Source organism: Haemaphysalis longicornis, unplaced genomic scaffold (genome assembly GCF_048455015.1).
Source record: "Haemaphysalis longicornis isolate Haplotype H1 unplaced genomic scaffold, Haemaphysalis longicornis Haplotype H1 scaffold_2, whole genome shotgun sequence".
In the NCBI taxonomy this organism is placed as follows: domain Eukaryota; kingdom Metazoa; phylum Arthropoda; class Arachnida; order Ixodida; family Ixodidae; genus Haemaphysalis; species Haemaphysalis longicornis.
In genome coordinates this window covers 218,767,038-218,794,720 of record NW_027526295.1, presented here as the reverse complement: position 1 = coordinate 218,794,720, position 27,683 = coordinate 218,767,038, and the positions used below count along the sequence as shown (strand labels likewise).

General features: G+C 45.2%; 1 protein-coding gene across 1 annotated transcript in view; it reads left to right on the top strand.

Annotated features, from left to right (window-relative positions):
- Positions 1-27,156, top strand: part of Ncc69 (sodium chloride cotransporter 69) — a 109,541-nt gene extending 82,385 nt beyond the window's left edge. The window contains exons 4-24 of the mRNA XM_077699367.1: positions 350-445; positions 546-685; positions 2,092-2,205; positions 2,963-3,074; positions 3,868-3,995; positions 4,728-4,934; positions 5,293-5,400; positions 6,521-6,644; positions 7,965-8,066; positions 9,348-9,503; positions 11,907-12,006; positions 12,787-12,898; positions 13,051-13,185; positions 13,970-14,076; positions 15,111-15,307; positions 17,121-17,360; positions 19,454-19,568; positions 20,563-20,649; positions 22,187-22,301; positions 23,133-23,200; positions 23,886-27,156. Coding sequence (XP_077555493.1) covers positions 350-445; positions 546-685; positions 2,092-2,205; positions 2,963-3,074; positions 3,868-3,995; positions 4,728-4,934; positions 5,293-5,400; positions 6,521-6,644; positions 7,965-8,066; positions 9,348-9,503; positions 11,907-12,006; positions 12,787-12,898; positions 13,051-13,185; positions 13,970-14,076; positions 15,111-15,307; positions 17,121-17,360; positions 19,454-19,568; positions 20,563-20,649; positions 22,187-22,301; positions 23,133-23,200; positions 23,886-24,021 — 2,699 coding nt within the window. The 3' untranslated portion in view covers positions 24,022-27,156. The remainder of the gene's footprint in view (positions 1-349; positions 446-545; positions 686-2,091; positions 2,206-2,962; positions 3,075-3,867; positions 3,996-4,727; positions 4,935-5,292; positions 5,401-6,520; positions 6,645-7,964; positions 8,067-9,347; positions 9,504-11,906; positions 12,007-12,786; positions 12,899-13,050; positions 13,186-13,969; positions 14,077-15,110; positions 15,308-17,120; positions 17,361-19,453; positions 19,569-20,562; positions 20,650-22,186; positions 22,302-23,132; positions 23,201-23,885) is intronic.
- Positions 27,157-27,683: the final 527 nt, after the last annotated feature.

Here is a 27,683-nt window from a genome sequence, read left to right as displayed (position 1 = left end):
CTCTCTCTCTCTCCTGGAAGAAACAAGCCAAAGATAACTTCAGTAGCCCTTTTTGTAATGCTGGCAGTATTGTACAACCAAGTATCGGGACGTCCAAATTTCCAGTCTTACATTCAGATGTCCCAGTGCGCAGGAAGTGTGCATGCGCAAGGAAGTGTGGATGAACCTGCACGTGCGCAGTAGGCGAGTACTGGGGTAATCAATGCAGAGTGCAAATGATAGCCTTCTCAAGCCGGCCACATTCCCAGCCTGTGTAAAAAGCGGGACTAAAGCGGATTTTCATCTTAGCGGCGACAGAAAGCCCGTACATCTCGCAGCACATGTACAATTATGCATCCTCTTCGTCCAGGTCTCGGCTGCGGTATCGTCATCCTCGCCTCCGTGGTCACCATGATCACGACGCTTTCCATGTCAGCCATCTGCACCAATGGCGAAGTGCGCGGCGGTGAGCTTGCAGCTTTGTTTGAGCTTTACAATAAGCGAACGCCGCGGCGGCCGTTCCAACAGCCACCGCACCGCTCTTTTGCGGCGATCCCTGTCTGCAGGCGGCACGTACTACATGATATCTCGGAGTCTAGGGCCGGAATTCGGCGGCTCCATCGGGCTCATCTTCTCCTTAGCCAACGCCGTGGCCATCGCCCTCTACGTGGTCGGCTTCTCGGAGACGGTGCGGGACCTGCTCAAGGTATGCGCTTAGGGTTGCCACCTTTTCCAAAAAAAAAAAAAAAAAAAAAACGGGCCTTCCGAGGGCCGCTTTTTTTTTAAAACACGAAAGTGTTTTATTCCCGGATACACGACGATTTCGCTGACGTCATATCCGTCACGGAAGTGACGCGTGTACAATGAAGCAAGCGGCCTGTAAAGGGTGCGTCCCTGCACAAAGGGTCTTCTTGCAGGGAAGCAACCTTTAGTACCAAAGAGTTATACCTAGGTTTGTTCGTTTTCGGGTTTTATATTTTACCACGAAAGTGTTATGCCGGGATACACCAAGATTTCACAGACGTCATATCCGTTAAGGAAATAACGCCAGTGCACCTTTGCCGAAACGACCCGCCAGCAGGACGTCGCTCGCCAAGCTCACCCACAAGACATCCGCCGACCCGCAAATCATGCTCAGCTGGACATTTCGCTGCACATCTCACTTTCGTGTTTTACTAATTCCTATGACAGCGGAATCTTTATATGAAGGTTATATGAAATTTATATTAAACTTTTATATAAAATTACATAAGAAAACAAAAAAAGTAACCTCCCAAGGCTTCTACTATGGGTTAACATGAAGGGTTACATAAGTTGTTTCTACTAAACACAGCCACAAATGCTGAATGAGTTCAGTTTAAGGCCAGCGCAGCATGCACGAGATTATTTCTCAACAGTTCTCTGACATGCGTGTAGGAGACAACAGCTTTATTTCGAGTTAATAACCAAAATGTAAAGGTTTTAGGACATGTTCCTAGTTTTCTTTTCTGCCATTTTGCACGCATTTTTTTTCGGCAGATGACGTCACTCTTTCCCTCAAACCACAGATTTTATATGGTTGGCTGGGACATCACATGCAGATTTTCGTTGGGTAGAATTTAACGGGTTGCGGGCTGGTTTAACCTGTGTATAGCAGGTATGTGAACAAGCAGAAAAGGCGATGCTAACCACAAAACAGGTGAAAATCCAAACTTTGAAGGCTGAGATGGCATCAAACTGCACTGCAAGCCTGTGTGACACCATAGCTGTTTCAGTTTCAGTTTCAGTTTATATTATTCGTAACAAAATATACAATGTGTGAAAAAAGATATACAGAAAGGGGTCTCAGAGTTTTTAGCACTTTAATGGGACCCCTTGTAATTTAAGGAGTGGACAAAAAAAATTTTCAGCAGTAGCGAAAGTTCCAGAGGTGGCCGCAACTGGCACCTGGCCTTTTCTTTTCTTCTGTGCTTATCAATTAGACTGAGGCCCTAGACTTCCCCTAAATCACGAAGTAGGTAATCTTTTGATAGTTGAGCTAAACAATGCACTTGCAAATGTGAGTTTGACAAACTTGCTGCAGTGTCCCTTTAACCCACCATAAAAATAACTGTTACACTGTGCTTGCTCCAGCAACATGGCACATACATCGTCGATGGCTCTCTCAATGACATCCGGATCGTGAGTGGCGTCACCGTCATCTTCCTTCTTGGCATCGCCATCATTGGCACAGAGTGGGAGTCCAAGGTAGGTCATCCGCATTCCTCCCTTACCCAGCATGCCATGCATGATTACCTCAGGTCAGAGTTGCGAAGAAAGGTTATTTTAATTTTGTCACAACAACAGCACAATTACTTAATCTGCCAAATCTTTGACATGCAGTTGCTCCTCAAGTAGTCTTAGGGGCATGTTATTAGCAAAAATACAAACTACACCAAGCCGAATGCTGTTTCTGTGAATAGCTTATTCTTCAGATTGTCTCGCATGATTATTATAAAAATGTGGTTGCCACCAAAACATGACCTTTTGAAGGGTCACTAGCACTCAGTGCGACTTGGAATGTTCATTTGTATTAGCAGCTTCACACAACTCACCTTCAAAATTGAAACTTTGTAAATAAGCGTCCTAATGATATCGTATTATTCTGCTGACCCATAGGTGTTTCTGTCGATTTGTAGTCTTGACTGAATGTTTCAGCAATACAAGCAGCCCGAATACTTATCAGAGTTGCAAATTTGCGGTGTCGTAGCTGGTGTGCACTTTCTGGGACAAAGATTTGTGGGATGTGGTTTCAGCTTCACAATTTATTTCTCGGTTTTTCATGACGAGCACTTGCATTGCATGCCCAAGTGACTCAACACACCTCATCACATCTAATAACCTAAAGATTCCGGCGATATTATTTTTCCAATCGTACACGTCGTAGTTGTATATGTTCACTGCTCATTCGGAGGGCTGACTGCAGCTGTCGGTTGAAAGCACTCCGGGTTACTTGTTGATGCAGGCCCAGATGGTGCTGCTGGTCATCCTGCTGGTGGCCATGGTGGACTTCGTTGTTGGGTCCATGATTCCACCCAGCATGGCTGAGCAGTCCAAGGGATACTTTGGATGGAGCAGTGAGTACCACTCTTGGCGCACGAGCAGCCATCAGACTGTAGCAAGCGTGAACGACTCAGATTAGTTCAAAAAAAGAGAGGAAACAGTGCGTAGACAGACATGCTTGTGCCGGTTTTTGTTAAAATGCACCGTGAAGACGTGGCTGTTTTAACCGATTGGTTCTCATTTTGAATAACAGACGTGAAATTCTGCCTTCAGTTTATTGTCGCTGCTACGGAAATCGCGTAGAAAGAAGATGTGGGGCCATATTAGTGTATCAGAAACCCTAAGTTCAAACTTATGGGTGTCTTCTGCCACCCACCTACTGACGGCGTCACCAAGTCTGCTTCACACCTGTAAAAAAAAAAAACACACATGGACACAGCGCAATGTGTGCATGTGTGTATGCACATGATCTGCCTTGGCACTGTTTTCCTCCAACTTGAATAAACACTCTTGATTCAGGTTAACGCAACTATGGTAGTTTGAATCATTGTAAATGTCTTCTTTTGCACAGCATCCTTTTCAGAACTGGTCTCGGCTAGCTCTTGCACGGTTCACGCACACATGCCTGCCTCACGTAAACTTCATTAACACATTCTGACATTCATTTATTCATTTGCCATTAGGATGGCCTCAGCTTTTAGCTGGGTGTAATAAACGGTAATCAGATATTTCCAGCAAAAGTTCTGTAAAATTCACAGCTTGATGAGCTGATGACACATCTGCTGCACAGTATTTCTGGAATAATTGCAGACAGGAGGAGGAGGGACTGTGAATGCGACTGAATCCCTTTTCTTTCTTATTGTGCAGCTTCCTTGGCCCTAGAGAACTTCGGTCCCAATTTCCAGGAAGGCGAGAACTTCTTCACAGTGTTTGCCGTATACTTCCCGGCTGCCACTGGCATTCTGGCTGGTGCTAACATCTCCGGAGACTTGGCCGTAAGTCAGCCGTTCTGGCTCTGTGCATGCGTCCAGTAGCGAGGATGCACCGTGTACCGCAGTCAGGTCACCAGTGTGTTAAAACTGTGAAAAGAACTAGAGGGTGCTTTGACTCCCACCTGTTTTGCACTGAGGCTCCCTGTTGTTCTTACTGTTGTCGTGAAAGGGCAGTGGCGTTAAGAAAAATACGAGCAAGCTACATGCGTGTCCTTAAACAAATTCAGGTTTTGGATATTCTTGCTTTTCACCTGACCTCAGACGAACTGTGCGTGTTTGCTTCCTACGTGAACAGGGCAGCTTAGTAACCACCAGGGCCACTAAGACAGATCTGGGTAACTGATCAAGCCACATGACTGGATTGTTGAGGGGAAAAATTGTTGTAAGGCTACAAAGCAGCTTTAGGTCTCTTTGGTTTTCATTAAAACACCGGTGTTCCTTTTACAACCCCAAAAATATTTTTATTTAATCCCTGTGTTAACCAGGCCCCATGGTTTTTAGGTTTTCATATTCAAAAGTCAAATTATTGAGTGTTTTTACAAACTGGAAAAACAAACTTTGACAAACACCTCAAAATTTCAAAATAGTGTGGTAACATTGTGACTAAACATTGTGGAGTTTCTAAAGCATCAGCGCAAAACAACGTATCTATGAACATTTGCAAAGGGTGTCAGTCGCTACTGTACACTTGTGATGGGGCTGTCATTTTTCTGTTTCTCGCGGGCCATCTCACAGGACCCACAGACAGCAATCCCGAAAGGCACATACCTGGCCATCATCGTGACGACCATCTCGTACGTGTTCTTCGCTGCTGTTGCCGGCAGCGTCACGGTTCGCGAGGCCAACGGACTGCCCCTCGAGAATGGCACTACGCATGCCGATGTGCGAAACTGCTCACTCGTGGAGCAGGGCTGCGAATATGGACTCCTCTTCGACAGTCAGGTGGGCTGTGCATGCATTCAGGGTGGGAATATCGCCACTCCAAGTGTATCTGGCAACGATGAGCAAAGCAACCAAGATGACTGGTGCATGCAGTTTTGTGGCACAACTTTCTCTTGCTACCGGGCTGAGATTTCTCAGTTAGGCGCCTAGTTGCGGTTGTTGCTAGAGTGTGTGCATTAAATGAACAGTTTTGTATAAATGCTTGCATGTTGAATGTAATGAAATCAGTCTAGCGTGGTCCCGTGTTCCTTCTTTATGCGGCTTCCCTGTCATGCTAGTATTCGTCTTATTATTCTGTGTTGTTACTATATGCTCCGGATACGCTGGAGGAGGCCAAGTTGGTGGTTTTGACGTGCAGGTGATGGAGCTCGTGTCTGCGTTCGGTCCTCTGGTATACGCCGGAATTTTTGCAGCCACACTGTCCTCGGCTCTGGCCAGTCTTGTCAGTGCACCCAAAGTCTTCCAGGTATGTCGTTACATAGAGACATTATAATATCGTGTTCTTTTGATCGTATGCTTCTGATATTTCCTGATGCCTGACAAGAACATCATTGAGTCACATGTTGTGTTATGATGACAGCTGTAATGGGAAACGTCCCAAAGTTTTCACTTTCACATGCATGCGTGCTGGATTCCCGGGCAGGGTAACATTAAGCGAGCTTTCCTTGCCTAGCATAGCCAGTGATAACTTAAGGCACATGTGTCAATTGCCAGTGAAACAATAAATGATTATGCACACAGTGATATCGCTCACACACGTGCACAGGCTCTTGCAAAACGTTAAATTGAAAGGTTGTTTGGTCCTTTTTTTAGTAAGACCATTGATTAGCAAGGCCGTGCGCGTCAGATGCTAATGAAGCATAAAACGAGAACACATATATAGATCGGTGTTACGGCTGCAGCTTGTTTAGTATTTAGCCAGCGATGGTACGGCTGCGATGGTACGGCTGCGGCTTGTTTAGTACTTTTTTAGCCAGCTTTGACAGCCATGGATGCACAATGCCAACATCTCACTGACTGTTTTATTGACTGCATGCACAGACACTCTAAAAAAGGCATTCCATAAACATAGCTTTGCACTTATATTTGTTTTGTATCATTAACTAGTTCATCAGCATTAGCAGGTGTTGTGGGCAATTACACTGCGCCCAATGCAAAAGTGACCTTGTAATCTTATTGTAGCGTACCCACAGAATGGCATTTAGTCATTGTACCGATCTTCATTAATCCAACCCAACATATTATGACACTATTTTTGATAAATGCAAGTTGCAATAGGTTATTTTGGCACTGTCACAGTCAGGTCTGAACCTGTGCCTTACATAGTTGTAAGTGCCTTGTATAGCTTGGAGGAGTAACGAAAAGGAACTCCTAATGTGGAAGTCCTGCTTGTGCTTGTTATCTTTAAGTTCATACAACACCTATTTGTGTTGTTACATCGTTGTACTACCACAAAACTTGTCACCATGTGGGCATTGTGAACACATTTTAGTGTGTGTGTGTGTGTGTGTATGTGTGTGCACATGTCTTGAAAAAAAAAGACGAATGTTCATGGCAGCACTGCTTTGGTGTGCCTTTGACCACAGGCCTTGTGCAAGGATCGCATCTTCCCGCACATTCACGTGTTCGGCAAGGGCTATGGCAAAAGCAACGAGCCCCGCCGCGGTTACCTGCTGGCCTGCGCCATCGCCCTCGGATGCGTCGCCATCGGTACGTACCTTTGCACATGCCATGTTGCGTCACAATCCCGGCTTGTTATAGTGTATTGGATAGAGGGGTTAGAAATTGCTCTGATAGTGGAAAAGTGAAGTTTGAACGCAAAAAGATGAAACAGAGCATGCATACTTTCTTTCCGTGTCAGTCAATTTATCGCATTGTTCATTTTGAATTACAGAGTCCTTCTTTGGTAATATAGCTCTAAATACACCAGATGCATGCAATTACTGTATTTTCACGGAGATAATGCAGTCTCCCACATAGAGATCTGCACTGTGGTGCATGCATTGTCACCAACCATCAGTGGAATCTACTTTCTGTTCTATTCTAGCTGTCTTATTATCAAAAACAGAAATAAAGCAGAGTTTTACTGTTTAGTTTTGAGCCCGTGCCATCGCAATGCATGGAAAAAGGTGAGATAACAGCCACCATCCCTGGCACAAGCGATGAGGTAGCTTCTGACCAGTTAGCAGCTACCTGCTAGCAATCAGCTTAGTAGATATCCCTTGTGGTAGAGCAAAAAGGTTTCTTGGCTGCATTTCTTTCTCTATGAGGCACTGTTTACGTGTGGTTAAGAAAAAAGAAACTAGGTTTGATAATTGCTAGTACTCTCGTTATCTGATTACAAACAACATAATTGCGTGGTATTCCTTTTGTATGGATATTGAAAGGTTGCACTACACTCATTGATGCTGGCAATAGACAGGTATTTTTTTGCCTGTCTTCCTTTAGGTGCAACATATGGGAGGCTGGTTATATGCAAAGGATGGTTATATGCATGAGAATATGGTATTTGATCTTCCTGCGCCACATCATTCGATTTTGCAAGCTTTAGATCCACATTTTTCTGTGTGCGTTTAATTTGTTTATCAGTACACAGGCAGTTATTTGAGGTTTGTTCCTTTTTTCTTATGTGTTTTCTCCACAAACCTAACCTACAAATATTAATTTGCACCTCAAGCCAAGGTGTAGCCTTGAGGCGTAAGGCCTCGAAAAAAATAAAAATAAATGCTAATTGACAAATTACTTTGTGTCAAGGCTATCATGTTAAAGTACACATGTCGACAAAGCTGGAATAATGTGGCGCAGTTTTGGCAAATGTGTGCCCAGAAATGCATCTCAAAGCACGTCATCCAAAACTGGTGTGCTCGGGGTTTACTTATTGTGTACCAAACGATCGCTGTCACCGGTACAGACTTGGTCCAGGCTGTCGGCGCTAAACATCATTTTGTGCACAGTACAAAACTCTGCCTGAACGGCATGGGAACTGTACCGACCACCTCGCCTTCCCATTCCTATTTGTTCTCCCTGTAGGTGAGCTGAACGCCATTGCGCCCATCATCTCGAACTTCTTCATGGCCGCGTATGCGCTCATCAACTTCTCCTGCTTCCACGCCTCCTACGCAAAGTCTCCCGGTAAGTCAACACCACAAGCTCCTCATTATTTTTTTCCTTCTCCAGTCATGCCTAATTTCATATCTTCTTCATTGTCATACTTTCTTGACTGTGGTCACATTTGAGTCACATTTGAGGTGAAAACAGGGCTCTGCTTTTGCTAGAAATTTTTCCCTTGATTGCAATGTGATGGCCACTGGGGCGAACTTTCGCAACACTTTTTCCGCGATATGCAACTTAAGGTTAAAAATGCTGCCTTTCCTTAAAAACTGTTGCTATAAAACCAGAGTACATGCTGCGATCAGCGAAATTTTTCATTTAAACCTTTAAAACTCCTGCCACTTGTACATTCACTCTGCTATTGTTACTGCAGAGTACAAAGACAAATATGGGGCCACTGTTGTGCATCATCAGCCAAATGAATTTACCGACATGATTTCAGTCATGTGGGTGCCCCCCCCCCCCCCAAAAAAACAGTGCGGGAATCTCAGAAAGGGAATGTTTCTGTGATAAAAGATGAGTCGAGAAAGAGCCATTCAGCTTTGTATTTCAGAGTTGCTTTGCCAACGGGAAGGAGCACGCTGATCTGTTGGCTTTTAGCAGTATGTCCTTATGTGCTTCCACAGTTTTCCAAGAGAAATAAAATTATGGAGGAAATACATGCATGGAGCGGAAATACATGCATGGAGTGCTAGAAATATAATGTGATGGTGTCTCTTTTCCCAGGAGAAGGCTTTACCCGTAACGCACATAATAAGCAGCATTTGCAAAGTGGACAACGATATATATTTAAGGAAAATCAACAAAATTAATTTTTTTTGCCACCATATAGCAATGTTGCTTAGTTGTAAGCTTTGGATTGGGACACAATCAGGTAATAGGTTGAGCCAAATAGTCTCCTATGGGGTTTTATAAAACTAGAATAAAGACCATTTTTATTTGAAATGAAAATCACATAAACAATATCGAGTTTCACTTGCATAGCATACCTAGACGCCTAGAATGTGTGAAAAAAGAATGAGTGGATGTGAGTTCCGCACCTATCAGAGGGTTTCACTGTCATGTCCAACTCGCTCAACACCACATTCATTTGTTGGTCACATGTGGTATAGCTGCTTGTGACCCTGTTGTTGAGTGCCTTGATGCCGTGCCACTGAATGTCCTAAATAGCTTCTCATTGAAGAAAAAGTTGGAAAAACAGTTCACCAAGAGTGGTGCTTTGACGATGCAGCACATCTTTATCTGATTGACATCCTCAGTGTCAAGCGTTCTAACAGCGTGCCAATTGCACCTCATTTGCAGGATTCCGGCCTGCGTTCAAGTACTACAACATGTGGCTGAGCCTGATAGGAGCCATTCTCTGCGTGTTCGTGATGTTCATCATGAACTGGCAGACGGCGCTCATCACGTTCGCCGTGGTCCTGGGGCTCTACATCTATATCAGTTACCGCAAGCCTGGTGAGCAGCAAGCTCTGGTCGCTTGGTCATGTGGGGACCAAGCTTAATTAAAGTCACTGTCACTAAAGGATCCACTCGGTCGCAGGTGCTTTGAAAGTGATGGTCGTTCGACGACTTGAAATGTCATGGTCGTTCGTACTTGATTAAATTTTGAGCTTCTGGACTCTAACTGTCAAACTAAGTAATTTCACTAGGTGATTTGAACTAGAACACTGTCAAAAACGCTGTGAAACTATGGAAGCTGGGAGCTGTAATGACAAATATACAAAAGGCAGCTTTTCCGTATTATTTGGCAGTTTAGCTTCACTGCATTTATGGCGAGTATTGCAGGAAAGAACATGACGAGAAATCATTCAACTGGTAACTGCAAAGGAACAAGAATACTGCTTTAGCAGACTTCCGTTTATTTGGAAAGCAATAACTATTGCTCAAATAAATTTTCTTGTGTATAAGCACATAATGAAAAATAGCTGGCCTTGTCAAGCTGACTTCTGATATATGACAGGATTATGCAGACATCACTGGCACGACTTAGAGAATGGTGAACATTGCAGACATTTTTAAATAATTTCGGAATAGCAATTCGGTGGTGAGGAAAATATTTGTTTCTACGGTTTTTATAGGTTCAACGTTGTGTTACTTCCTGGTTTTAAACACAAAAATCGAAAGCTTGGTAAGCAAGGGGGCTTCACTGCAGGCATAGTTCGGCTGCAGTGTAGCCAGCTTGCCGTGTTTGATGTTTGTGCGTCGTTCGCAAGTTACGAAAGGAACAAGAAAACGCATCGAAAATAGCAAGGCCTTGCTAGAAAATGTAATTATGGAGGCTGAAGAGATACTTGTAGAAGACACTTTCAACAAAATGTGGTCATATCTCAGTTATGAAATTTATCATGCAGGTAGTGAGCTAAGATGACATCTGTAAGTTTTGCCACGTCTCTCCGCGGCAGCAACCTGCCGCCATGTTCAGGAAGAATGAACGTAACAATTGTCATTGAAATCGATCGGGCATGTGATTTTGGGATCATTAAATGAAAAAATAATGCTTGATGCTGATGTAGGGTTGGGTGTATTTGGTATCTGGTTGGTATTGGGTTAAAATTTCAAGGGTGCAGGCCAACTAGTAAGTGCTTGTTGGCAATCTGCACCCATTAATTTTTTTTCCCGTAAAATGTCTGTGGAAGATTTCTGTGCCACTTTAAGATTCTGCTAGTCGATTTTGCGACATTCAAGAAATTGAAAGCGTGTTTATCTTACATAAATAGTGTCGTAATAAAAGTTAAGTCCACATTTACTGCACAATAGGTGAACAATAAATTTTTTATGACTTGCACGGCATCAAACTCCACCCAAAAGCCATCTGATGTCACTGCAGTAGTTTGTAACCACTGAAGTGTCAATGTTTCATCACCAACCGTGTATGTAACTACTGAAGTGTCAATGTTTCATCACCAAGTGTCATCACCAACCGTGTAACTGATTTCTGAATCTTAATTGGGGAAACCCAACGGTGGCAAGTTCTCGTCATGTGTTCATACACTAGAGAGTTTTAGCTGACCGTTTTTGACGCTCCGCTATACTCCCGACGTCCCGCTCAGCGCAACCGGAGCGTCAGCAGCCTAAGGCTTTTAGCTTAGCGATAACCGTATCTCCCTCAACGGGGAATGATTCGCGTGACTGGTTGTTTAGCGTGCGCGTGTAAACCAAAACTTCATCCTAAAGGAAACATGAGGATTTGTATTTGGTCGCCCAAACAAAGCAAAATACCGTGTTTCTTGGCCTCATTTAACCTTTTTTTGTATAATGTAGTCGCTTACACGGTATAATTTTTCTAAACAACAATAAAGAAGCCGATAAACTTTGGAATAGCCAAGCCAAGGCTGCCTTTCTCGGCGCTGCATAGAAGCAGCCCCGCGCTTCGGTCGACGTTTTTTGCTTCCGTTTTAAAAACCTCTGAGGTTTGTGGCACCGTTGCCTATTCCGAAGCGCTTTCGCGGCTTCGTCGCTCGTGTTTCAAGTGAAGAAACGAAGTTAGCCGTAGCGCGCTCGCATCGCGGTGGCAGCCATGTTAAAATTCCGTACGGTAGCGTAAGCTGCCGTGACAATCCGCTAAGAGGCCCCGGTTAGCGGAGCGGGGCGCCGCTCCAGTATCACCGGTAGCGCGCTAGCATGCCGCGCATGCGCAATGGCACTCTCGTTTGCTAGCGGAGCGGAGCGGAGCGGAGCGGACCGTCAGAAACGGTCAGCTAAAACTCTCTGCTGTAGTACTGAGTCTTGTTGCCAGCTATCTACTAGTAAAGGCTGGGTAATGTTTTCTGTTGTTTGTTTTAACATTTCAAGCCTTTGCTTTTTGCATTCAGTTTGGCAGCTCGTAACGTGCTACTGAAATTGTTCCCGCTGTCGCAGACGTGAACTGGGGTTCATCCACTCAAGCACAGATCTACAAGGACGCCTTGAACTCTATATTCCGCCTCCAGATGGTTCAGGAACACGTCAAGAATTACAGGTGCTTATGCAATGCACATTTACTAGGCCGAATACTGCTATGCTGTCTGCTGTTATTTCTCATTGCCATTTTCCCCCCTGAATTCAGTTCAGATAGCTCTCTTCTTGCTCTATTAAATTTATGATGGTGCCAAAGCACAGTGAATTTTTTTTGTTGTATGTGCCTGATTCCTTGGCCAGGGCTCTTCCGTGTACAATTAAAAACAGGGCCACTTGGTTTTTTTTTGTAGACTATGGGGGTCAGAACTTCGTGGTGAGAACACAGAATAAAAACTGCCGATTTGCTTAGAATGCCAACAGTGCGTGGTTGTATGCTCGTAAGCTATCATAACCAATTTATTAACTACGTTGTAATCTTGGCTGGTGTGGTAGCTCAGCACAGATGCAGGGGTCTTAAGTTTAAACCACCGATTTGAATCCTGCATAAAGATTTTTCCTTAAAAAAAAAATCAATTGTTCATGGCAAAGAGCATTTATAGTTACAGTTAACTGGTGCAGACAGCTTACAGAGCACCCTGATGCAAGCCTGTGTGTTCCAAATGCTGCGGTTAAAAGCATATTGCAGTTTTGTTTCAACTAAGATACCCACACATCAGCCTTTCTGTCAGTGTAGCTGCATAGTGGTAAAATTTCACCAGTGGAGAACATGGTGGTATCAACAGCTCAAGGCCCCTAGATGACTGACTGCACGAGCTGAGTGCAGATGTCAACCTCAACCTGTTCTGTAAAGGCGTGGCGAAACCTTGTAGAGCTGTGGGTCTTCTTTGCCTGACGGACGCAGGCCACAGATCCTGGTGCTAACGGGCGACCCAAGCCACCGTCCTCCGCTCGTGGATTTTGCCTACAGCATCACCAAGAAGCTGTCACTGCTCATTTGTGGACACGTCACGCCTGTGAGTGGCCCCTTCCTGCTCGTTGTACACCAGGCACTGTAAGACTTCCCTGAGGGTTCGCAACCTATATGTGGTTAGTTGCCAGTGTGGTAGGTGGTCGGTACACTTGTTTATTTATAGCACTAAACTTCTTTTCCCAAACTCACTTCCAGGCCCGCCTGACTTACCGCTCCCGGTCTGCGCTGACGAACCGTGCCAATGCGTGGCTTCAGCGTCGCAAGATCAAGGCCTTCTACACGCTGGTGCGAGACGAGGACTTCACGCACGGTGTCAAATCTATGCTTCAGGTAATTGTGAATCTTCAAGGCCATTTTGGTGTTTCACCCTTAGTTAGGCAGCTGCAACTAGAAGGGGAAGGAGAACTGCCTTTAATCAAGGTCTGCGAATGGCATTTGTATCATTCGAATTTGGTGAATGCCAATGCTTCTCTATGGACACCCTAATACAGACCACCAGGGAGGTGCTGCGGGAGTCAACGGTAATAAATAGGGCTAGTCATGCTTTGTGGAAGGGTTTTATATAACGAGGAAAATAAATGGCTTTTCGCTGCAAATACTCTATGAGATTGAGCTGATACATATGTTTGCATAGCACCTGTAGACAGGACCTCGGTGTAATTTAAAAAAATTTTTTTAACATTAAACATTCCTAAGCTAGCAGTTGATCTCTTCGTGGTAGTGGCCGTGAGTGAAACCTCATCCACCACTGGCTTACAGGCCGTGTCAGTGCCAAATATCCCCGATCCGATTCACGAGACAGAATAGTATGAATACCTAGAAACTGGATTTCCTGAATCGTAGTTAATTCAGCAGTGATTTATTGTACTATTTACATATTTTGTCTATGCACTTGTCCAAAGCTATATAATGCATTTTCACAGTGGACATTTCAGCTAGGCAACTTGCACCTGCATAGCTGACTGGCAACAATTCTTGTAATTTTGTAGATTGGGTTGTGGGAACTGTGTGCAGTTTGCTGGAGACTTTGGGGCATTTCAGGGTTACAGACTCGTACTTTAGTTCTCTCTCACACACTGGTGGTGCTAAGAATGCGGGCCACATTTTTTTCCAGTCCTGTGGGCTGGGCAAGCTCCGTCCGAACGTGGTGATGATTGGCTACAAATCCAACTGGCAGACGTGCGACCGGCAGGACGTTCTCAAGTACTTCTCCGTCATCCAGTGAGTTTCATATCTCTACCATCACTTCTTCGTGCAAGGCTTAGCTTATCGCATGTTCAATGCTATGCAGCTTAGCTTTGTGTTATACCCATTACTTTAATCAGCATAACGCGGACAATTTTGCATCAAAAGTTACCTGCAGGTTATGTATAAGACGCATCTTTATTAAAGCTGGAGCCATGATTCTGAGCTCTTTAATGCACAATCAGTCTTTGTGAATTTCGGGTACTCCTTATATTTTGCTGTAACCCAACTATGGACATTTCGATAAGCTCTATGATCTCTGAACAGGGAACTGGAATCATGGTAAAACACCTTGTCAACTTGTACATGATGTAATTCTCTAACAAAAATCGCAAGTTGTTTTGGACCTGGTTGCAGGGAAGGCAGATAAAGATTTTTAGTGTGGGTCTTTCTTCCTAAACCTGTTTTGAATAACTTAAAACAAGCGTGGCTTACCTGGTTCATTCATTTTTATTCAGCTATCCAGACATGTGTGAGCAACATGCATTTTGGCCATTAAGTGTAAAAGCTTCAGTATTGGCGTCTAGAAGTGAATCCCTCAGTAGACTGTCACTGAGACAAACTCAGCTATGGTAAACTTCCTGGTTAAGACGGAAAACACTTTTTCTGTCTTGTGGCATGCACAATTAAAAAAAAGAGGATGCTCAAAATTTAAGATGAATTTCTGTTAATACAAACAAATTTCCACAGTCCCTTCAAGTTCAATCTAGTGGGACTTTGCTATATGCCGGCTGTTTGACATCAGTCATGTGCCTTCTCTTCTGCTTTTTGCCATTGGACTGCCAGGTGTCGCTGGCAGTGTGAACGATGCCAGCTTGAGTTTTTTCTGTCCAGGAGCGTCTCGCTCCACTATCTAGCTTTATTGCTGCCTTGAGAGGCTGTAAGGGACCTGGCCTGGGTACCCCATTAAAATGGTAATCCAAGTTAATGGGCAGAAGGATTCCGTGACCTATTTAAGTGTGGCTGGACCAGGCCTCGGTGCAATCCGCTCCTCCCGATCCACGTTGCAGCGACGTCCTGGACCTGTATTTGTCCGTCTGCATCCTGCGCCTTCCTGAGGGCCACGACTACTCTGAATATGCCGACCTCGAAGCCACAACTGCGGCCAACGGCAAGAAGACCGACATGCTTGCTGTGCCGGGCATTGAGCGAGAGAACTCCTCTGGGGCCTTCCCACGCAACGTTTCTAGTGCCCAACTTTCCATGGGTGAGTTATACTATTTGACTTGACTTGACTTGAGTTGATATTTGACTTTTAAGTGGATGCACAGAATGCCAGCAGCACAATTATTGCTGAACAGTGGCACAACTCATGTTGTTGAGATGAGCTGGGGCACTGGCAAGGGATCTGTGCGTGATTAATAAGTGACAGTGCAGAAGCAGCCTGCCTTGGTTAGGCAAGCAGATGAGCAGCAAGCCATGTATTTTCTGTGGGGATTGGTACTTATTAGTTTTTAGTGCTACAAAGGTACATATGGGGTTCAGATAAAAGCAATCATCAGAAAAAAAAGAGGGCACACACACAGATAAGTGTAGAAAACCAATGCCAAGTGGCTCAGCAAACTCTCGTCAAAAAACAAGCCAGTAGTGCTAAGGCCGCGCTTCTTTTTTAGATGCGACTGCATCTCATTCACTCGCCTTGTCCCTCCATACAGCGTTGTCCGCACCTCCCCCTACACTATAAAAAAAAATAATAGTTAGCGGTGCCCGGTTTCGATCCCACGACCCTGTGGGCAGAACGCGAGGTACATGGTGCTCTTCCCACTGCACCACAAAACCGAGACAGAATCAAATGCTACGAACGCGCCTTATATCCTTGACTCATTCAAACTACGTCAAGAAGCTACTGATACAACGCATGATGGGGCAATGATTAACACTTGCAATAAAAGAAAAGAAGCTTCCACTTACAGCAACAATGATGGAGTAAAGGTCGTTGCGACAGCGAAGCCCCAAGCATACCACTTAGAGAGATTGACCAAGATTGGCCAATAAACCATAATAATAATCATAAAACATAATAATCACACGCGTTCCCGACACGTTTCACGCGATTTCAGAATCAATCCAACGGAAACACCAAGTGAACCCCACGATGCGTCGCATCTACACAGGGTTCCCCTCGTGGGGAGGTGGGCGCAATTTTTCGTTGAAACTGTTGGCACTGTGCAGTGCATTCAGAAGCACCCTGTTCATGTGGATTGCAAATATTTGTAGCCGGTGTTGCTCTCTTACTTACTTGAATGCGTGGACTTGTCTTTGTACAGTTGAACCTCTAATTGAAAATCACATAATTTGAACCAATGGGTAATACAAATTGGCTCATTGGTCCCGGCAAAGCAATGTGTATTTGCATGAAAAAGTTTTCCTCTTTTTAATTTGAACCTCAAATGCACTACGGGTAATTCAAATAAGATTGCCTGTCTCTAGAGACTGCTTTATGTGCGGGCTGCGAATGCCAAATTCAGTGTGTCACTGGCCGCTGTAGCAATGAAGGCCCCGTAAGCCTGTAAGCATATGCCGCTCTGCGTAAGTTTCTGCAAAAAACACAAGATAAAAATATTAGACCTGTGGCAGGGGCACCCTTTCAAACAGCCTACTTCTCTAAATTGCCATGTTAAACTAACATTCGAGTATGTGTGTAACAGAGTACATAATTATTAAAGCTGTGCTTCTAGGAATGTGCTGTATGGCCTACTTTATTGCACACGTGTTTCTAATGTTGGTATTGCATGCTGTACTGCTAACCATACCAGCTTCTGCCAATTCCGGATAATTTGAAAAGACTTTCTGTCCCCTTGGAGTTTGAATACGCAAGGTTCAGCTGCACTTACTGTGGTACCTGTCCCTCCGTTATTTTCTGTGTCTAAAGCCCCAAGGTTTCAAGGCAAATGAGAGGCTGATGAGCACCTTGCGCACTTTTATCATTCTGCCGGTGTGCCTGAAGCTTCTGTAGTGAACCTGATTTACTCTGTTTGCTTTGGCTTGAAGTGCGGCTTCGTCTTGGCTCGATGTTGCAGGCGGCAGCTCCCGGGAGCCATCGCCGCCGTCCACACCGCACATGGTCCGTGCTGCGGGACAGCAGGGCAATGCGGTGGAGAAGGCGCCCCTGGCTGAGGCCGAGCACGCCGCTGTGGTGGTGAACGTGATGCCCCAGGAGACGCCCGAGGAGCCCAAGGAGCTGCCCCTCTCAATCAACCAGTTCCTGCGCAAACAGAAGAAGGGAACCATCGATGTCTGGTGGCTCTACGACGACGGAGGTGAGGGGCAGTGCCACCCCCTGCAGTCGCTCCATGTGGACAAACGGTGTATACGGGCGCGATTGGAAAGGTTAAACTCGTGGTGGCAATGGGACCAATGCACATGATGAATATTGCGTGCTGTTTTTGGCATAGCAGCATTGGCGCAGTGCCTCTATGATGGTTACGGGGAGAACTTCTAAACACTGTACCACTCAGTCTTGCTGATTGGGGTGCTCTGTTTTGCTGGCAACAGGTAGAATAGTCGGAGCGAAAAATGATGGAAAAGAGCATGGTTTCCATCTAGACGCATCACAACAGTATTTGGGAAATGCAAAACAATCGGGACACTGATGTAGACTAAGCGTCTTATATTTTGACGCTGCTGATTGAAGATGGGACATTTGCAACTTCCATATGAACTTTGATGCAACTTCGCAGTTCATGCAGATCTAGGCAGATGGGCTGGCATATAAAAGGTCCATACACTGGGTTGTTCAGCAATCACGCAAGTAAAAAACATGCAAGGTAGCTTACATCAAATCCGCTGGGCACGTAGTAGCTCATTTAAACAAATTCTTGTGTTGATACCAGTGCCCTTAAAGGAGCCATGAAGAGAAAACACAAGTTTGGTTCATTCGAAAGATTGCCTCGTTAGAACCATAGCGACACCACTTATAACGCAAACTTCGCTCAAATAAGCTACATAATTAGGAAAAAAGGAAATGACCATGCGACCCACCAGCTAATTTTCCGCAACAGAACCTATGCCGTCACATGGGCTAAGCTCTGCGATTGGCGGAGGCCGGCAAAAGCAAACGCATGTTAGGCAGGGCTTACAGCTTGCATAGCGAGCTAAATGCCCGTGAAACATACTGCACATTCTTTTTATGACAAAGAACGGTGGAGTAAACGGTTGAAGGTCCGAACGAACTCGCAAGCGTGTGCGCCAATGCGTACGAAACTAGCGCCGCGGCCGAGCTCGACATCTCGCCGTCGCGCAGACGAATTTTCGGGTTCGAGGCTCTTCGGGGCCAACGAACCGTTCCAGCACGCACAGCCACGACCTTGCTTCGTATCGTAATCCCTTCACAGGAGGTTGGCCGTCATATCGCCAACCAGCAAAGGTAAAAATAGAAACGAGGGGAGTAAGGAACAGCAAGAAGCGACGAGATAGTGCCAGTCGTCGCGTAAGTTTCGAATGGTGTTGGCTTGCTGCTGTCGTTACGAGCTCGTTTCCAGTTTACAACCACTGAAAACTTCAGTTTGTTCAGTTACGGCAGGGACCCTTACGTTAGCTCACTCCTGGGACATGCTGGCGCTCGTCGCCGACTTCGTCAAATCGCTCTGACCTTGGGGAAAAAAATGCCGTAAACACCGCGCATTGACGTTCGTATCTTTCTGGTCGAAGCAGAGAGCTCGCGCGAACGGCTTTCCATACACGACACCGGCCAACTGGCATAAGTGATACTGCTACTGAAATTGAACTATTATTAACCGTAATCAAAATACGGCACATACGTACCAGTCTATATTCGTCCGTCGCGACGGGGCTGACGAGGCAGCGGTGCCGACGGCTGGGCGTTCGTCTGTTGTGGCTATCGCGGAATGGTCGCTTTCCCGTCCACCGCGTATCCCACAACTCTTGCCGCTCGTGCACTTAGAAGCATTGAGCGTTTTTGTGGTGTGAGGTTGTTAAATGCAAGCCCGAGCTCCTCGGCGAGAGTTTTGTTCTCCGGATCAGGCGATTCCATGACTAGGGCTGCGGGTGCACTAGGTTTTACTAGTATTTTTAAAATGGCCGCCGTCTCGATCGACTCCCGCGTGTGGGTGCTATATGGAGTCGACATACTAAGTATCTGTTTCATGGACCGGCTCTATGACGCCATTGTACACGTCACGGAATGTTCAATTTTAGCGGGAGATTTAAAATTTTGGCTTAAATTGCCTTATTTCTCAGTGAATAAAGCATCATTTGCTTCCGGGAAAGCGCTTGGGGTACTATGAAACACCTAATCTTTCGAATAAAACAAACTTTTGTTTTCTCTTCATGGCTCCTTTAACGAGTGTTGCCTGTCCTCTCTTTTCCTTCTTCTGGATGGCGTATAACGTAGGCCTGACGATGCTCATTCCGTACCTGCTGAGTACGCGCAACAACTGGAGTGGCTGCAAGCTACGTGTCTTCTCCCTGGCCAACAAGAAGGAAGAGCTGGATCGGGAACAGCGAAAGTGAGCACTTCTTCCTTCACACTACTCCTGCAGGCCCTTTGAGGAGCACCACCATTTCGCACGTAGTGGTTCAGGCACTTTTGCTTCAAAGATCCCAGGCTCTTTGCTAACACTGTTCTTAAAATTCTATTTATGTAAGTGTCAGTGCCCTGCGTGAATTGTCAACAGCTGCAAGTCGAACCCTCGATGCCCACAAATTTGCAGGATTTAGGGTAACTCCTCGATAATCAAAGCCATGATAAAATAACAGTTTAGGTGGTGAAGTTCACTTGACAATAATGGCGGATACTGCGGCAGGCGAATATGTTGTAATGCCTTAACTAATGAAACGACAGCGTAGATCATTGTGCTGCTGAGCAAGAGGACGCAGGTTTGATTCCCGACCGCAGCGGCCGCTTTTTTGATAGAGGTGAAAAGCAAAAACGCCTGTGTGTGCGAGATTTCGGTGCACGTTAAGATCCCCAGGTGGTCAAAATTAATCCAGAGCCCTCCACTACGGGGCTCCTCATTGCCTGCATAGCGTTGGCGCGTTAAACCCTACAATCAATCAGTCAATCAATCAATCAATCAACAGTGTAGCCCCGTAGATCATTCACATAACAGATCAGGCACTGGTTAACTGATCAAGAAATTTCCGCTTGTTTATAAAAGCCTTAGTGCACACTACAAATAGCTTTACTACTAGGATAAGGATATTGTTCACATCTGCCCCTGTTCGATGCAGGGTTACTGTACTCTGTCCTTTACAATCATTTTCACATATAATTCGAATCTTTTTGTCTGTGGTAAAGGCAGTTTTTTCCAATCCGAATCGATGGTATAGAGAAGCATGCTTGCCCGTTATTAGCGTACATCACTTTAATTGGGGATATCTCTGTCAGATTTGCATCAGGTTGATGGCAGACAGGCAGACAGGTTTATGGGAAAAGTATAGGCCCTGCCCTGCATACTTTGTATCTGAATGTGCCCTGTGCTGGTTTTTTTTTTTTCACAGCATGGCGTCACTTCTGAGCAAGTTCCGGATAGAATACTCGGACGTCACGGTGATTCCTGACATTGTGCGGCCTCCGGCTGAATCCAGGTTTGACACTTTTGCAACCTGCATTTTTCTGCAGGTGTCCTGTGTAGCTATGGCTTACAATTCACATACTTGCCAGGTTTCCCGAATTATCCGGGGGACTCCCGGATTTTGATTGTTTTGTACGATTGTACGGTCAAAACAAAAATCTCCCAAATACACACCCGTGTTTGGCTAAACCTTTTTCCCCAGTCTAGCCACATTGCGCTGGAGCTACCTGACAACCCAATCGCATCCTACACCACTGGACATCGTAATATCTTGCAAAGCATAGTTGGCAATGCGTGCAAGTTGAACTGGTCAGTACCACAGAAACGCTGAATGCGAGAGGCAGTTCACCATGGTAAAACAAAATTGCCCCCAGTTCCGAGCATCAAGTTCTCGCACAATCCGAGTTCAATCGCGTTCTTGTGGCGAAGCGTAGATGGAACGAACATTGTTATGCTCGGCAGTATTCCTAGGGCTTCTTGAAAAAGGCGACGTCAGCCGCATCGAAGATTTAGCAGCTGAACAGTCGTGTAGCTTGCTAGTAGTTTGGACGAAACAGTTCAGCTCCTACTCCGTTGTAACTAAATCTAAATTAGAAATGCACGTAAATGTAAATTATTTCATTCTGCTGCTACTAATTTTTGTATCCCTCCTCCTGCGCCTCCCCCCTCCCCCCCGGGACAGATCTCCCTAATGCCATCTCGGCGAACCTGGCAGGTATGAGTTCATCAAGCCTTTTTTGGCTCTGCAGTAGAAATCAATAAAGCTAGCATTGGTGTAGTGCTGTCAAGAAAGAGCATTGCTCCCAATTGCCCGAGTGGAAGAGCACCACAGAGCAGATGTGAAACGAACACGTGATGGACAGGCTCACACTGTGATCAATTTTACTGTTACGTAATTGCAAACTAGTTTAATGCCATCTCTAGTGCACGTGTATGGGTGGCTACTTTCATAACCACCATCTCATAAATGACATGTATGGGAAACGCCGTGAAATGGCTAATGAATAAATGGCCACAAAAGAGGACAGGTTTCTTAGGGAAAGCATTTAGTTATAGAGTACTTTGCAGTTGCTTAAAGACTTATGTTTTCGTGGTAAGTGTGAGCACATATGGTGCCGTGGTGCCTCTGAAGGATCCAGCTTCAGGCTCACCATGTCGCCAAGTGTTGTACAGGACATACATTTTCAGAGCGATGAACACGTCGGTGAAGTGACCATGCGTAGCATCCTGCTAAGGGCTTTTATCACAAAGTTTAGGTTAACTCTTAATAGCTCTCCAGGGGTCACTCAGCGTGCACTAGACTGGTTAGAGAGCACACTGCATAGCCTCTTGGAGTTGGCACTGTGGCCTGGAGATTCGATGTAAGGGACAACTGAAGTCACTTCGTCCGATTCAAGCCTCACAACTGCAGTAAATGCGCACCTTTTCTACACAATCCAGGCCTCTCTCATTGTCACCTTGAAAAGGCTTAAACAAAAGAGCTGACTGGAGCTGCTCTGTCCACTGTATGGTCACTCATCACCCTGCCGCTGTCTTCCTACCCCCCACAGCAAGCGGGAGTTCGAAGAGCTGGTCCGCAAGTGGCGCCGGACGGACGATGATGACGAAGTGGAGCACGATCCCTTGGAGATCTCCGACTCCGAGATGCTCGCGCTCAAGGACAAGGTGGGTCCTTTTCTTCTCGTTACCCCACAAATTTACTGGTTGTGAAAATAACCCACATGCAGTTTAAATATCGCCTCAATAGAAACATAACACAGATTCTTTTCCTAAGTTACTCGCTCATTGCACTGAGGTGTTCCATACAGGCCACATCTTTATTATTAAACGCAAAGTTTGACTTATAGTATGCTTGTGTTGTTTGCACACTACAGACCTTTTCATTTCACTTTATTTTAAATACGCTCCATATCGTGATGAGTACTGTGGAATGGGAATTTTTCTTCTGAGGGTGGGTGACATTTTCATAAAATTATAGTTTCAGTACAACATGGTGCCAATGGCCAGGCCATAGTGCTCATATCACCGACTGTAGGTGATGAGTGATAGGGTTGAGCCTGCATTACAATAAACCAGATATTCTAAGAAGTTCGTAGAATTGCATGCTGAAATAAGAAAACAAGTGTAGTGTGCAAAACCAATCTTTTTTTTCGTGATTACGATAGCTCTTCTGGAATTCAAACTGTTTTGCAGACATCTTTAGTAATTGCAGTAAGTGAAATCAAATGACATATGGATTTTCCGGCAGGCGAAGTTTTGTTTTCATCGATAGCCTTTTCATTCTTGCTGATTGCAGTGCATGCACCGCAGCATGCACTGCACTGCGGGAGCCACACAACAGCCACACACATATATAAGGAGTGCTAATGGGAATGCATTTCTTAGAATCTAACAATGCATGAAGGGCTTTTATGTAGCCACTTGCCTCTGTTTGCTACAGGGGTGCAGAAAGAAAAGAACCTTGACATTGTATTCTGTATGCTCTGTACATTACAGACATATCGGCACTTGCGTCTTCGTGAGCTGCTACAGAAGCATTCCAAGAACGCCACCCTGGTCGCCATGTGAGTAATTGCAGCTGCTGTATTTCTACTGCAATACACATTCCAAGGCTTTTCTGCGGTGAGCATTTTGAACCACTGTGAAGGAAGTCAATGCTGGAGAACGTTTAGCATTTACCATTGCAGGCACAGCTGTGTTTCTTGTTTCCTGTGCTGTGGGCATTCTTTAATTAGTTTTATGCCGGAGTAAAAGATAGGTATACATGCACGCATGCAAGGTGTTTGTTCAATAAAAAAGAACAAACATACGGTTTGATTCGAAAGTGCTTTGAACTCTAGTCACATAGCCCGATGGCTTTTTGTCTGCGATTTATCTGTTTTTACCTTCAAACATCAATAATACCAGTCTGATAGGAACCACCGTAAAAATAGAGACATTTTGAGTATGCCACCACCCACAGCTTTCTGTGGAGTAGTAAGCGGTAATTATGATTGCTCCACGAATTTTTTTGTGGAATTGCATGTGCCGGAATGTTCAGTTTTAAGCAATCTGGCATCATCGTGATGCTGTATTGAGCGCTCATCACTGTTCACCCAAGGACCGCATGTAGCTTGCACCAGTGTGAGTCCACACTTGGCACTCATGAGAATCTGCAATATGTTTTGCAGTCAGAAGCAGTGTAGCATTACAGGAGGCCCAACTAACTGCTCCAATGTCTCTGCCCTTTCCCCACTGTCGTACTGACAGGACGCTTCCAATGCCGCGCAAGAGCACCTGTTCAGCGTCCATGTACATGGCCTGGCTGGAGACGCTGACCAGAGACCTGCCGCCTTTCCTGCTGATCCGAGGAAACCAGACCAGCGTCCTCACCTTCTACTCTTAGGGGCTGCTGCACACTTACCACCCTCGTTCGGTCCCCCCCCACCAAGGGCGGACTGCGCGCCCGATTTCTCCGACGACCGTGCCCGCCTCATCTTGTTTTAGCCTGTTCAGACACTCGCGTCAGTTCGATAGATGTTCGATGCTCCATTTTTTGTTTTGTTTTTGGTACGCCACCACGTCATCGAAGCAGACTCAAAACTTTTGGGAGCCGCTACGACGGTTGCCTCGGAGAACCACCCATGGGAGAGTGACTTGACCGCTGTCCACTGCTGGTGGTGAATGGTCCCCGTGACCGTGGTGTGTTGTTTGTCTATAGTGCACAGCGCTAGGACATGTTGTTCTTGTTGCTGCTTCTTCATTATTATGTTTCAGTCATTCTTGTATTGCCCTCCTTTTTGTACCAACTGGCTCGTACGAATTGGCCGTGATTGTTAATGGCCTTTGATCGCGGCGATCCTCCGCTAGTGCCAGTTTACCTTGAGTGATCCGGGTTTCGTATCTCCCGCCCATTACTCGCCGTGCACAGAAGTTTCCAAGGGCTTCCGTCCTCATTGAAGTCTCGTGTCGAGCGGGAAGCAACCCCTGCAGTTCGGCAACAACAATCCTGATAACGAACATTGAGACAACGATACTAGTTACTCTCTGAAATGTCTCTAGGCTGTTTTAGTGCATTTAAAAACAATCTGTTTGCTGTTAGTTTTGTACATCTGTACAGCGTGCGGTGTCATATCCCGGTCTACACGCAATAACATTGCGATGCAGTTGAACACCCCATGTACTCTGTGCTGTTTATACTTACTGCCTGGGCAATAACCTCTGACCACGATTGCAATTAGGCTAACTTTTACTACGGGTCAGTGCGCAACTTTGCGTCACTGCCTGTCGGTCCCTATGAGCGGGTATGTGCTGAGCACAGCCCACTGTTTTTAGCTTTTTTGTTGCCATTATTGTTGCTACTGCTGCTTTTGCAGTTATTGTTGGCTACCTCGCTACTCACAGCCTCAGAGTTAGACGTGCAAGTGAACCTCCAAGGATTAACACAAGGCCACAGTGTTTTATCGCCAGCCGGTGAGCTTGCGGATCAAGTAGGCTTATTTATACTTTGCGCTTTTGCTCGTAACGCAGCTGCTGCTCTGTTTTTTCCTTTGTGGCATCTCTGGTGGTAGTCTAAAGGCCATATGCTTGCAACTTAAGGTGAATGGCTTGGACTAGTTTGTTTATGAAACCCTTGTGCTGGGCTGCTGTCTGCTTCCTGGTCTTTTTACACTATCCTCAATATTTCGTGTCAATTTTGATTCAGATCTGGTTGGCCGTTAAAATATCTTTAAGACAATTTATGAGTATTTTCTTTGATATTTTTAGGACAATTTATGAGTATTTTCTTTGAATCATTACCATATGTAAAACAAATTTTTCGATGTGAATGAATGTCCTATAGCTGAAACACATGCAACATTTGAGGTGTCCAACTGCATTAGCTTTCGGCATTTCCTTTCTATGTGGCTGTGCTTACTCCTAATGTGAACACAGCCATCTAACGGAGACTGCATATCAGCATAGCAACCCAGCGGCTTGTCTTAGTCACTTATCAGGCTCACGTGAGGAGAATGAAGTTGTCCTTGCGGCATGACCTGTTGTGAAAGCTACCACGCACGGCTGCCTGAGAATTGGAGTCCACATAGATGCTGTTTTCCAGTGGGGCATATTTTTTGCTGTTGCTGCTTAACAAATGGAAATCACCACGAGCCAAGTGACAGCGCTTCTCTAGTTGTGCCTGTCTTGAGCGCTTTTTAATGTTCCCGCCGGTGTTATCTTGTTCATTATGACAGAAACTTGTGTTCCAGTTGATGCATTTATGACTACAGTGTCACTTTGTAGCCCTAGATATTTCCCCTCGTTTACCTTGTTGTGTTAGCGAGTGTCCCCTAGTGTCAAGTTTACTCCCTGTTGTGTCATTTGTACCTCATTGTTGTGTACTGTGAAATGCAACCATCAGAAAGGAAGTGTTTGCGCCATGAATTTTATTTGCACTACTCGGAACTCAATGATATCAGCTGGTAGGAATACTAGTGCTCCTATTGGTAGGTACTACCTAAAATAGCCTGAAAAATTGTGAGAAATGGTGAGAAGAAAATGTATTTTTGCAAATGCAGGCTCATACTGGTCATCAAATTTTGCAATCTACGATCGAACATCACAAGTACCAAACATTCCATCATTTCATATTTTCTTCGTTTCTCGACATTGCGCAATAATCTACAAGCAGAGATGAGGAGGTTGGCGGGAAAATGGCTATTTACAACAGAAGCTTTTGTTTTGTTTGTTTTTTCTCTCTATTTTCTCAGACTCCTTTCAAGGATATTATTGTTCTGGAACCACGTAAAAATATAAATTTATTCTTTATTTTCTTTCACTGATGCAGTTAAAAATGGTTCCGCAAGTACTTATTCACCATCTGCATCTACTTTCCTTACTGTGTAAAAATTCAGTGTGCCAAGCTACTGATCAGCTCTAAGGTTATCTTTTGTAATCTTATTTTACTCGAGGGCAACTTAGACAAGATGGGATTGGTTCGCACGACCTTCATCTCCCGGTTTTAGATGGTGTATCTTGTACGGTGATAATTGTATGGGTAAAAAAAAAGAAAATGAAATAGCTCGGGAGCTTGCCCGTAGCAACTGATTTGAAAGCCAAATAGGCTGAGCGCATTTTTATGCCCGTGCATGTATCGTTTCCAGTTACTGCCTTTATAGTAACGGAAATGCGGCTTAGCCTCTTATCACAAATTTCTATTTTTGTACTGGAGTGTAAATAGGATGTCTTGTCTTCTCTGTCCGTCACATGGCAGAGCAGTATTTTAGTGTACATAGTGTTTGCTTGTATCTGTCTTTTCTTACACTGACGATGACTCGAGACAGCGACGCTGTTCAGTCGCAATGGGATGATGAGTTTTGTTTCTTTTTCGTCGTATGAATGGAAACCTGCAGTGTCAAAGAAAGTGCCTTAGGATAGAGAATGCGACTGACTCAGTGCTTGCGTTCCTTCCATTTTTTTAGAATATTGTACTGGCCTTATTATATGCGCCTAGCGCTTGTTTTGACCTGTTTCAATAAATGTGTGGATGTGGTCACCGGAAGTCTGTTTCAGCTTTCATATGCCAGCACACTAGACGAAAACATAATTATACCAGCGTTGAAACAACAATTTCTGAAATGCACAAATCTTAAAGTTGCGTCTTATTTTGGGAACGTTGTGTGCAAGCACACAAACTAGTGGAGGTGGGAAGTGGGGGGGGGGTATCTGTTCGCGAGCCAGCAAGCTTTAAATACTGCTGCTTGGCACCCATCTATGGTATGATGCAAGCAAGCGCCATTCTAATAAAGTGCTTTCATGTGACCAGGTTACATTGTTTCAACTAATCACAAAAGGTTGCTTTGATAGTCCAGGTGCCACAGCAAGATTTGAAAATGGTACACAGTGCTGGGTGTGTTTGTGAGGGCACCACAGAGTGCACACCATGGAGGAAAAAAAAGTTAGGAGACGGCATGACGTCACGCAGCTAGCCTTCGCAAGCCCAGGTCCGTTGAAGCCGCTCCCTCCGCCGTTTCCCTTTCTCAAGCCGCCGCAGTCGGCCCTCCAAGGTCGGGTGGGCCGGCGGCGGCG